At 43.2% G+C, this 12,907-nt stretch overlaps 1 protein-coding gene across 2 annotated transcripts in view; it reads left to right on the top strand.

Moving 5' to 3' along the window:
- The window catches only part of LOC120535077 (collagen alpha-1(XI) chain-like), a 456,300-nt gene that overhangs the window by 261,022 nt on the left and 182,371 nt on the right, over positions 1 to 12,907 (top strand). For both annotated transcript variants that reach the window (XM_039762625.1, XM_039762624.1), the window contains exons 17-18: positions 5,979 to 6,032; positions 7,209 to 7,262. In XM_039762625.1, the coding sequence (XP_039618559.1) occupies positions 5,979 to 6,032; positions 7,209 to 7,262 (108 nt within the window). The remainder of the gene's footprint in view (positions 1 to 5,978; positions 6,033 to 7,208; positions 7,263 to 12,907) is intronic.

The raw sequence follows: 12,907 nt of genomic DNA, 5'->3' as shown, positions 1-12,907 counted from the left end.
TTCTTAATAGATTATCTCCGATTGGCGTTACCCACACTCCACTGGATTGGTTCAGATCCTACCTCTCAGGCCGCACTCAGTTTGTTCAGCTTAAAACTTTCCCATCCCAACCCACCGCTGTTACTTCAGGTGGGCTCTGTCCTGGGGCCCCTCCTCTTCATTATTTACCTCCTTCTCCTTTCGTAAATCTAACATCATCTTCCCCTGTCATGCTGATGACTTCCACCTCTACCTCACTAGCAAACCTACTGTCTCCTTTCCACCCTCCTTGCTTATTGACTGCATAGCAGAAATCAAATCCTGGTTTTCTTCAATTTTTCTTAAATTAAATAACAAGTGACAAAGCTGAGGTTCTCCTCAAGTCAAGTCAAGTTGGGGAGCCTGCACTGGTACAGCCCGTTGCCGCACCCACTACACGACGAAACAACTCGGGATCCCAGTTGGCAAACCCCCAGGCAGACACACGGTCCAGTCCTACTCTCCGGAAATGACCCTCCATCTGCCCCAGCCAGGTGTTACATGGGCGACCCCTTGGCCTGGTCCAACCACTCGGGTTCCCAACAATGACCCTTGGAGAAACGCGCCACATGGCCGTAGTGCTGTAACTGACGCACTCTCACAATGCAGGTCATGTGCCTCACTCGGGACTCCATGAGCAACACAAAGTCAAACCAGTGGCCCCCAAGGATTTTACAGAGAGACGCAGTACCAAAGGAGTCCAGTCTTCGTCTCAGGTCACTGGATAGCGTCCATGTCTCGCAACCATATAGCAAGACAGGAAGCACCGGGACTCTAAAGACTTTGACCTTCGTCCTTTTTCAGAGATATCGGGAGCGCCACTCACCCCTTTCCAGCGATCTCATGACCCCCCATGCTCTCCCAATCCATCTGCTGACATCATAGGAAGAGTCACCAGAGACATGAATGTCACTGCTGAGGTCACTCTCACTCTCACTCTCTCTGCAGACAGACACACTGCTGATGGCCGTGCCCAAGAGGTCATTAAAGGCCTGGCTCATTGGTTTTTATCAGGACCCTCGCAAGCCCAGACACTCCGACTCCTCACTCAGTCTCTCGAGCGCCGATCAAAGCCTCCCTTGACTCCACGAAGATCAGCAAAGTCAAGATCCGGGAATCTTTCTTCTCCCCACAGCCGCCAGACCCAACGCCTTTCCCAACACCCAGTCCATACAAGCATTGAACAGAGTAGGAGCAGAACACACCGCTGACGGACCCCAGAATTAACACTAGAATTACCAGAGCCTACGAAAAAACTCGTAATTCCGTCCCACCTTAAACTGCTTCTTAAATCCCTTCACACCTCTCCGCCAGCGCCCTTTGTCTTCTAAATGTGCTGATAAAGAGAAGCCGGCTATTCCATCCCCCCACCAATTTAGAACGTGCACGAACTTCTCTCAGCTCATGCCTTGATTGAGTATCTGGGAGTGAAGTGGAGTTTTAGAGTGGAAATAATAGATCGTTGTTTGGAACACACGCATTTCATGTCTGTTCAGTTTCTACAGTAATCTGTGTCAACACATTGTTAAAACAGAAACTTTTTTATATTCTAGTAGTAGATGACAAAATGTAGGCATAAACTATATAATGTATGAAGCCTGAAGTCCAAATAGCAAAGAAACATTTTCACAAGAATAACACAATTGCACTTTTATTCAAACATATAACTGCAGAAACAAAAATCCGCCTTAACATGCGACATTGACACCAGTTTACTGTAACTGACTCCGTGGTTCAATAGACTCAGTCCCCGCTTGGGAATCAAGGGTCGGGTTCGATCCTGCGCCTCCGTTTTGAGAAGTAAACTGCTCTTAGTCTTACTGTTTTAGAATAAAAGCATACATTTGATTTCAGTCTGTAACAGCCGGTGCAATTTATGATCCTTGTAAAGGTTAGCTTTTTTTTATTCACTTTTCATTCTCAGTCGCGTTCAGAATCAATCCATACAACCCCATCTGACACGGCTGTTTTCACTAAAGACGCGCTATAGCTCTGCAGTGTACCACGATGCATACTAACGCACAATCACCCCCCCCTGACACACAAACGCTGGCGAAGCTGCCTTCTTCGTATCTCACCGTCACTTGCTTTTCGTTTTATTGAGTGTTCCTGCCAGTCCCGCATGTTGCTGTATGCTTTTCTTTTGTACTACAGGACATGCAGAGGAAAGAATGGTAAAGACCAGTAACTTCGGCGCTATATGCAATCATCAGACACTCCCCATCTGCCCGTGTCGTTCAAACACAGGAACATATATTGGTGTAAAAGTATAACAAAAGTGCACTTTTATTCAAGTGCACTTTTTCCATCGCCTTTTCCTGTAAGAAGCAGTGTACACACTTCTCTCTATGCTGTGGTTTCTATTACACACCTGAAAGAAAGAGACAATATATGTGAAAATATAATCGCACTAATGCAATATTATTTGAAAACGAACAGCGTCAGATCGGGTGTGAATTTATGCAGGAACTGGAAATTCTCTGATGCGGACCCTTCCCCAGGGAAGAAAGTACAGTGTCAGGTGCTCATTCAGTGTAATAGAAACCATAGCACAGAGAGGTGTGTACACGGCAACAAGTACACGTGTCGTAAATGTAGGAAGGACGGTCCTTGGGTGTGTGGGAACTGTTAATATTTGAATGTGATGATTTTATATAGCACGGAATGAAAATCTGCACTTCTTAGCATTGCACCATGCAAGCTGTCGTATCAATCGCCTACTGTAACTTGCTTTCTTTTTTCTTCGGTTATACAGGTAGTTTTGAATAAAAGTGCACTTGTTTTGTTTGCGAAATGAAGTGTCTGCGTGCACTTTTCGTGGCATTACACGTGTATTTTTTGAGCATGCCCGTTTGAGCAGTATAAAAGTATTGAAAAGTATAACAAAACAACGGGCAGATGGGGAGTGTCTGATGATTGCATATAGCGCCGAACTTACTGCTCTTTACTATTCTCTCCTCTGCGTGCCCTCGAGTACAAAAGAAACAGAATACAGACGCGCTATAGCTCTGCGTTGTACCACGATGCATACTAACGCCCCCCCGGTTCTGACACACAGACGCTGGCGAAGCTGCCTTCTTCGTATCTCACCGTCACTTGATTTTCTTTTTATTCAGTTTTATTGAGTGTTCCTGCCAGTCCCCGCATGTTGCTGTATGCTGGATAGAGAGAAGTGTGTACACTGCTTCTTACAGGAAAAGGCGATGGAAAAAGTGCACTTGAATAAAAGTGCACTTTTGTTATACTTTTACACCAATATATGTTCCTGTGCTTGAACGACATGGGCAGATGGGGAGTGTCTGATGATTGCATATAGCGCCGAAGTTACTGGTCTTTACCATTTTTCCTCTGCATGTCCTGTAGTACAAAAGAAAAAGCATACAGCAACATGCGGGGACTGGCAGGAACACTCAATAAAACGAAAAGCAAGTGACGGTGAGATACGAAGAAGGCAGCTTCGCCAGCGTTTGTATGTCAGAACCGGGGGCGATTGGTGATTGTGCGTTAGTATGCATCGTGGTACACTGCAGAGCTATAGCGCGTCTTTAGTGAAAACAGCCGTGTCAGATGGGGTTGTATGGATTGATTCTGAACGCGACTGAGACTGAAAAGTGAATAAAAAAAAGCTAACCTTTACAAGGATCATAAACTGCACCGGCTGTTACAGACTGAAATCAAAAGTATGCTTTTATTTTAAAACAGTAAGACTAAGAGCAGTTTACTTCTCAAAACGGAGGGCGCAGGATCGAACCCGCGACCCCTTGATTCCCAAGCGGGGCTGAGTCTATTGAGCCACGGAGTCAGTTACAGTAAACTGGTGTCAATGTCGCATGTTAAGGCGGCTTTTGTTTCTGCAGTTATATGTTTGAATAAAAGTGCAATTGTGTTATTCTTGTGAAAATGTTTCTTTGCTATTTGGACTTCAGGCTTCATACATTATATAGTTTATGCCTACATTTTGTCATCTACTACTAGAATATAAAAAAGTTTCTGTTTTAACAATGTGTTGACACAGATTACTGTAGAAACTGAACAGACATGAAATGCGTGTGTTCCAAACAACGATCTATTATTTCCACTCTAAAACTCCACTTCACTCCCAGATACTCAATCAAGGCATGAGCTGAGAGAAGTTCGTGCACGTTCTAAATTGGTGGGGGGATGGAATAGCCGGCTTCTATTTATCAGCACATTTAGAAGACAAAGGACGCTGGCGGAGAGGTGTAAAGGGATTTAAGAAGCAGTTTAAGGTGGGACGGAATTACGAGTTTTTTCGTAGGCTCTGGTAATTCTAGTGTTAACCGAGAGGTTCTGCCTCCACTCTGCACAGCACTCACAGCCCCAGTGTACAGGCCGGCCATGATATCCAGCAACCTCAAGGGGATCCTGCGAAGTCTCAGGATGTCCCACAGGGCGGCTCAATCAACTGAGTCGAACGTTTTACGAAAATCAACAAAGGCTGCAAAGAAGCTCTGCCGATATTCGCGTTTGCGCTCCATGAGAACCCTCAGTGCCAGGATGCAGTCGATGGCGGACTTCTTAGGCGTAAAACCAGACTGTTCCATTTGCTCGTAAGTGAGCAAGTGATCACGGATCCTATTGAGGACGACCCTAGCGAAGACCTCACCTGGCACGGAGAGCAGTGGTATCCCCTTGTAGTTGCCCCAATCCAGATAGGGATGACAAGTCCTGTTTTCCAGTCAGTTGGGATGATGCCAGTCTCCCAAATGGAAGCAAAGATTGCTTGTAATGCCAGGAGGACAGCTTTACCACCAGCCTGGAGAAGTTCACCCCAGGATACCACAGATCCCTGCAGCCTTCACCCCCTATGCTCAGCTGGTTCACCACCTGTGCCATCTCAGTGAGACTGGGGGGTTCACAGCTAATTGGAGGATCAGCCTTAGGACCGTAGACCCCGAGATATCCAACGTCCTAACCAGAGGATCAGCTTTGAATAACTGCTCAGAGTAGCCAGCCCAGAGGGTCACAACTGCAGTGTCATTTGTAAGGACCGTCCCATCAGCCGCCCTGACTGTGACTCTGCTCGTTGGTACAAAATCAACATTATCCAAAACTGATTATTTTTCCTTTGTTGTTGATAATTCCTCTGTCTCCCCCTCCCCACAGGTGTCATCCTTGTCAGTATTTTATCTTTTCAGTCTCACTTCAGTAACATTTCCCAGACTCCATATTTCCATTGCGTAACTTTAATCGTATTCGCCCCTCCATTGTTCCCCACTCATAGCCTTGTCACTTCTCGTCTCGATAATTGCAGTTCCCTTATTTTTAGTCTTTCTCACAAATCTCTTTATAAGCTTCAACTGGTCCAGAATTCAGCTGCCCGTCCGCATCATTACTAGAACCCCCTCTATTCACCATATCACTCCCGTCTTGCAGCAGCTTCACTGGCTACCAATTCAATTCTGCATTCAATTCAAAATTCTTCTGTTAACTTTTAAGGCTCTCCACAACTTCGCCCCTCCATATCTGTCTGACCTCCTCCATGTTGCTGTTCCCTCCCCGTACCCTCAGATCCTCTTCCTCCATCCGCTTGACCGCCCCCTCACTACCATCTGAGCTTAGACATATTGAGTCATTTTCACTTTTCAAATCTAAACTTTAAGCTCATCTGTTTAAGACGGCTTTTTCTCTTTGACTACAATTGCTCGGTCTGATTTTAAATTTTGTATTTTATTTTTGTTAATAATATATGTTTTATCTATTGTTTGGTGTCCTTAAGTGTTTAAAAAGATGCCTATGAATAAATAAAATGTATTATTATTATTATTATTATTATTATTATTATTATTATTATTATTATTATTATTAATATTTTTGAACCCCCTGCTTGGTTATACTCCTTCATCAGGATCCTTCGTGATATGCTATACTTGTTTCAATTTATAAAGCATCTGCCTTTGCATGACTTATGAGCCATGTTATCACATCTCCTCCAACAGGGACGCGCTGGTTCTGATGGTGCTCGAGGAATGCCCGGTCAAACTGGAACCAAGGTAATTGCACTTATTTGTTTTTCTTACAAATTATTCTGCAGAGAAAAGTGTTGCATCACCTGGTTGGCATACATTTCTGGATTTGAATTCCTGCCTGGGGAGTTTACATGTTTGTTGCTCATGTGGGGTTTACTCTCACATCTCGAAAATGTTCTCGTTAAGTCGATCAGTGACTACTTAGCTCAGTGTGCCCTATGATTGACTGGCACCCTGTCTTAGATAGATAGATAGATAGATAGATAGAAAAAAAACTATCTATCTATCTATCTATCTATCTATCTATCTATCTATCTATCTATCTATCTATCTATCTATCTATCTATCTATCTATCTATCTATCTACTTGTTATATAGTGCCTTTCATATCTATCTATCTATCTATCTATCTATCTATCTATCTATCTATCTATCTATCTATCTATCTATCTATCTATTATATAGTGCCTTTCATCCATCTATCTATCTATCTATCTATCTATCTATCTACAGTATCTATCTATCTTGTCCCTTTCATTTCTTTCATCAGTTGTGTCCTTCAGTTGTTTTCCATTTTGCTTGTGTTCTGCAGTTCCTTCAATCCAATTTTGTGTTGCAGATGAACCATTGCCTTCCATCCTATAATAATCTCTTCCTTTATTGTTCTGCTTTAATTGATTTAAGTTGACCATGGTGCCCACCGCATCTTATTTCATTTCATTTCATTTTTACACATAGTCGGTTTTGCAGGTCGTGTCTACCTGTCGGTGGTGCCGAGTGGTGCAGTGTTTAGTACTGACGTCTCCCAGTTACTCTCCTGCTCCCACGTATGGAGGTCTCCTTGTTGTTTTTCCTCAGATTTCTTTACTTTTTTCCCCCCGTTTCCCAGAGAGATGTGTTTTCATTTAATTGGCAGCTTTAATGTGGTTGGGTGTGAATGTGTGGTGTTTGTTTCCCACTGCGCCCCAATTTCCATGAATAAGCCAATTTGAAAACACTTTAGAGGACTGATGTTTGTAACCATAACAACGTGTTGAAACAATCAGATTACAACACAACCTTTAACTTTGACCTCTCCCCCCAAGCCCCCCTTGATATGGCTATAGCAGCATATGCAGTGTGCCAGTCTTATGCCATCCCTACAAGTCTTGGAGTTCACTAAATAATGTTTGTTTTTTGTTTTCTTTTTTCTCTCCACAGGGTGACCGAGGGTTTGATGGTCTTGCTGGTTTGCCTGGTGAAAAGGGCCACAGGGTGAGGGTCTCTCTCTTCCTATTTCTGTCTATTGAGTAGAGCTGAGCTGCCATGATATGACACAGTTTAGTCACTGTGAGTGGTCAATGATTCTTGCTTTATATTTTTTAATGGAGTTAATCAAAAAGAGGAGCTCACAGTATTGAGGTTCAAGCTGCTTCTTGATTCTGCTACAATGAGAACACGAGGTACCCAAAAAGTCAAATGTTGTTGGCAAGCCCTGGAAGTAAACTCGATTTTAAAAAATGTTAGGAGTGGGTTTTATTTGACCTGATTAGCATTACCAGAACCTGTCTGGACGTCAAGTCTTTTTGGATACAGAGTGTGTCCTGCCATCCACTGGCACCTCGGCTGATGTTGGTTACCCCCATAAGGATTCATTGGTGATTAAATTTGAGCCATGTGAGCGCTGTATGGGCTCGTTTAAACGTCCCACTCAGAATGCGTGCGCGCACACATCAGGACTCGTTTATACGTCACGCTCAGAACGTGTGCGCGCACACATCAGGGCTCGTTTAAACGTCACGCTCAGAATGCGTGCGCGCACACATCAGGGCTCGTTTACACGTCACACTGAGAACGTGTACGCGCACACAACATAGCTGCCGCGCGTGCCCAGCATTCATTTGACGCGTCCTCTGAGCAGGTCCTCAGAAATTAACGCGACGCGTGCGCGAGTTGCAGTCCCAGTCGGGAGGTGCAGTGTGATAAATGTAGTAACGTGACGTCAGAGTCTCCGTTTACTATCGACATGTGACAGAAAGCCTCTATGCAGATCCTACGAGATCGGTGTGCGCGCTTCAATGTCTGATGAATGGTTGGATGCGGTGAAGCAAAATGCCGACATACAAATGCATTCGTGGTGCTTTTATAATTAAGCGTCGCATATTCCCGATCGTCTCACATACCGTCTTATGTGCCGTCGTTTTATCTGTGGCTTCCTCCCGACCTGACAGCAGCAATCGCCACACAGAGCACATTAAATGTATATGATATTCCAGCACATTTAGAATCCTTAGATTTCTACTTGATATCACTTTCATGATGAAATGCATTAAAGTATGTATGTTATATTTTACAAATAAATAGTTAATTTCGTTTAAATATTGTTAATGATTACACACATAGGGTGACACGGTGTTTTCCTGCTGGGTTTCCACAGTGGGCTCCGGTTTCCTTCCAAAGATATGCAGATTTGGTGACGCTAAAATGACGCCAGTGTGTATGTGAGTGCTTGTATTCACCTTGCGAGGAGCTGATGCCCCGTCCACTGGTATTGTTTCAGCCTCGTGCCTTAATGCTTGCTGGAATGGGCACATCCCTCGATTGATGGATTTAATCATTAAAAATCCTTTTCAGAGATATTGCGGCAAGGGAATTGAATGGGTGAAGCCGAACCTGTTCTCATCGTGATGATATCTCGCACTGCCACCTGGTGGATTCTGCCAGATTTCCGTAAAGTACGCGCGCGCGTATAAACAGTAAACGCGTTGCAAGCAGGGGAGTCCGCTGGAGCAAATGTCGCGTTGCGTGAAGTATAAACCAATGTGTGGATGAATGGGTGGCATCCCATCCAGTGTGGGTTGCTGCATTGCTACTGTTGCAGCCCCGCTCTGACCCCTGAACTGGATTTAAAGAATGCGCTGTTACGACGAGTAATTGTTCAAATGCTGTGGGGTCCACCTACTGGCTCCTACGTTGAACTGCAACACAAAGGGCTTCATTGGTTTGTTCTGACTGTTCCACTCCTTGAATCGCCCAGACTGAAAATGTTTACGTGTCAGGGTCTGCCTTATATGAGTATTGGAACAATTTCAACATTTTTTGGTTTGTCCAGTATTTTGGAATAACATATGCAATGTAATAAATAAATACTTTTAAAGTTACTAATCCAGCTGCCTTCAAAGCTCCTCCTGCGGTAACCGTCCAATAAAATGGTAACAGTGCCATCTATAGGTTGCTCTCTTGCAAGGTTTCACTGGATGGTAATGTCACTTCCCTTCCTGTGATTATAAATGTTGTATGTGCCATGTCGTGGTGACGGTGGCACTGCTCTGTGCTTTGGACTTCTACAGTATGGATCCTGGAAAATTAAGTTACAGTCATTGACTTCCCCAAGTGTATCTAACGGCCAACTACACGAGTGCAGAACAGAAAGCGAGAGGAGGCGTCCAGCTGTTATGTCACCGGTGGATCCCCTGGTTACACTTTATGTGGCATTTTGTTTTTGTTTTTGTTTTTTTTCCTTCCTTGGCAAACAAACCCAGATGATGCCACCCTTGACCTTGTTATAACCTAATTAGCCGCCTCATGCCTCGACGGTGCCTTGGTGTTAGCGTGCACATCTGTGCGTAATTATTTTCCATCTGTCTTGACATTTTGAGCCGATTAATACCTTTGAGGAGACCAAAGGACTCCATTGTAATGCAGGAAAAGGAGACTTTATTGTCCCTGACTTCCTTAGAGCGGATCTCTGGGTCGATGTAATATTGTTTAATCAGATTGCCATCTTCTGACCCATTTAAAGATAGTGCTTTGAAAAGAAAAGAAGCGCTTCCTGCCCCCTGTAGTCTCAGACGGGGACACCCCTTGTGACGGTCTGTCTGAATAAAATGGACATCTTTGGAGAAGGTAGCACTTTGTAAAGGTAAAGAGAGATTACTGCCTCCTTTAAGAGATTAGGTGGTATTGTTTATGAATATTGTGGTCGTCATCCCAATAATGAAAAAGGAAAAGAAAAGAGAGTTAACTGCCCCCTACTACCACAGAGCCTAACCCTGTCAAGATTGGGCACAGCCTAACAGTGGAGGGGACCCTGGGGCATGCATGTTGCTGCCGCTCTTCCCTGTTATCAACACTTTTTATTAAAATTTGCGATAAGCGCCTTGAGCATAAGAAAGGCGCTATATAAATAAAATCTGTTATTATTATTATTATTAATATTATTGTTCAACCAAATCAGCAGCCCCGGGCCCTTTAAATACTGTAAAAGTACTTTGTAAAGAAAAGGGGAGCTAACCGCCCCCTTTAAGAGATTCGGTGGTATTGTTTATGAATATTGGTGTCGTCAAACCCAATTTGGAATAGTGCCCGCCTAATAATGAAAAAGAAAGTTTTCTGTCCCCTGAAATGAAAAGAGGGTTAACTGCCCCCTACTACCACAAAGCCTAACCCTCTTCAAGATTGGGCACAGTCTAACTGTGGAGGGGACGCTGGCACACGCATGTTGCTGCCGCTCATCCCTGTTATCAACACTTTTCATTAAAATTCATGTTAAGCGCCTTGAGCACGGGAAAGGCGCTATATAAATAAAATGTATTATTATTATTATTGATATTGTTCAACCAAATCAGCAGCCCTGGGCCCTTTAAATCAGGGGTGCCCAGCTCCAGTCCCAGAGGGCTGCAGTGGCTGCAGGTTTTCATTCTAACCCTTTTCTTAACCAGTGATCTGTTTTTGCTGCTAATTAACTTCTTTTGAATTTTTGGAGCATCAGACACATGAATAAGAATGCAAAAGAGACTTTACTGCCCCCTATAATGATAAGAAAGATTAAGAAGAAAAATAGAGTTTACTGTCCCCTACTGCCCTAACTCCTCTCAACTTTGTGTAATATTATTTAACAAAACCAGCAGCCTTGGACATACTGAAGTATACGTATTTTGTAAAGAAAAAGAGAATCTACTGCCCTCTATTGTCTGAGAGTGGAACTCACTCAACAAAACTAATAGCCCTGTGCTTGCTTAAGAATAGTGCCCCCTAAAGAAAACGTGTGCTGCCCCCTGCTGCCTCACAGAGGAAATCTCCAAAGGAGGTGTAATATTCTTCAAGAAAGTGTAAGGCTTTGGACCCATTTATGGATAGTGGTTTGAAAAGGAAAAAAGGAGTTTACCGCCCCCTACTGACTAGAAGGTGGAAAGCCTTCTTGAATGTGTACCATTGCTCCAAAATGTAGTCAGTCAGTCATTATCTTACCCACTATATCGTAACACAGGGTCAAGGGGGTTTGCTGGAGCCAATCCCAGCGTGCAAGGCAGGAACAAACCCTGGGCAGGGCGTCAGCCCACAGCAGGGCACACACTAGGGACAACTTAAGATGGCCAATGCACCTAACCTGCATGTCTTTGCACTGTGGAAGGAAACTCACGCAGGCACGGGGAGAACATGCAAACTCCACACAGGGATGACCCCGAATGCAAACCCAGGTCTCCTTACTGCGAGGTAGCAACACTACCACTGTGCCACCATGCCGCCTCCAAAATGTAGTGCTTTGTAAAAAGGAAACTTTGCTGCCCCCTTCTGCTTCAGAGTGTAACATCATTCTGCAGAACTGGTATCCTCAGGTCCTTTCGAAAATAGTGCAGTGTAACAGGGAAAAGACTGTGCTGCCCCCTACTGCATTACAGTGAAATACTTTTAAAATCGGGTGATGTTGTTTAAGAGTATTGGTAGCCTCAGACCCATATAAGAATAATGCCCTATAATGAAAAAGAAAGTTTACTGCCCCATATAATGATAGGGCAGTTTGAAAAGAAAAAATAGAGTTGCTGGAGCGTAACTTCCCTCAAGATTATGAAATATTATTCAACAAAATCCATAATCTTAGACGCATTTAAACATAGTCAGTCAGTCATTGTCCAACCCGCTATATCCTAACATAGCGTCACGGGTCTGCTGCAGCCAATCCCAGCCAACACAGGGCACTAGGCAGAAATAAATCCCACCACATATTTAAACATAATGCTTTGTTAAAAAAAAGTAGAGTGTACTGCCCCCTACTGCCTCAGAGTGGAACTCATGGACTGGGTAGGTTCATAGCAATTTAAAATAATGCCCTCTACTGAGTAAGAGAGTGTACTGCCCTCTGCTGCCTCAGAGCAGAAACTCCATTGAGATATTGTTCAAGAGTAAAAATAAGATAAAATATAAAATAAATATATAATAATTTATTAATGAATAAAAATATTTTATTAATGAATAAAAATGGAGCCTTATAATGAAAGGGGTAACCAGGAACCAAAGAACCAACGGTTCTAATAGTCAGAATTATTGTGGGATAGCAAAATGGTCACCATGTCTTATATTAAAAAAAAAATATATATATATATATATAATGTAGAAAATTGTTATGGGAAGGCTAGGTGGGCACCAGATCTCATCTCATATAAAAAAAAATGTAAACTTGTAAAAGTATTATGGGATGGCTGAGAGGTAACAAGGAGCCAAATAACCAAAGGTTCCAATAGTCAGAATTATTATCGGATAGCAAAGTGTGACTACATCTTGTATAAAAAAGTTTATAATGTTCAAAATTATTATGGGATGGCAAGGTGGCTACCAGATCTTGTGTAAAAAAATAAATAAATTAACATTTAAAATATTATGGGATGGCTACGGGGTAACCAGTACTCAAAGAACCAAAGGTTCTAATAGTCAGAATTATTATGGGATAGCAAAATGGTCACCATGTCTTATATTAATGAGATTTCATGTACCCCCCTTTTCTGAAAAGTAAATTTAAAAAGTGTTTTTGCCCCCTACTGTCCCCTCAAGATCTTTGTAAAGAAAAGGTAGAGCTTACTGCCTCCTAATGCCTCTGGTCTGTGCAGCAAAACTGATATCCTCACACTCATCTAAAATAGTGA

Source organism: Polypterus senegalus, chromosome 9 (genome assembly GCF_016835505.1).
Source record: "Polypterus senegalus isolate Bchr_013 chromosome 9, ASM1683550v1, whole genome shotgun sequence".
In the NCBI taxonomy this organism is placed as follows: domain Eukaryota; kingdom Metazoa; phylum Chordata; class Cladistia; order Polypteriformes; family Polypteridae; genus Polypterus; species Polypterus senegalus.
This window is presented reverse-complemented; position numbering and strand designations above follow the sequence as displayed.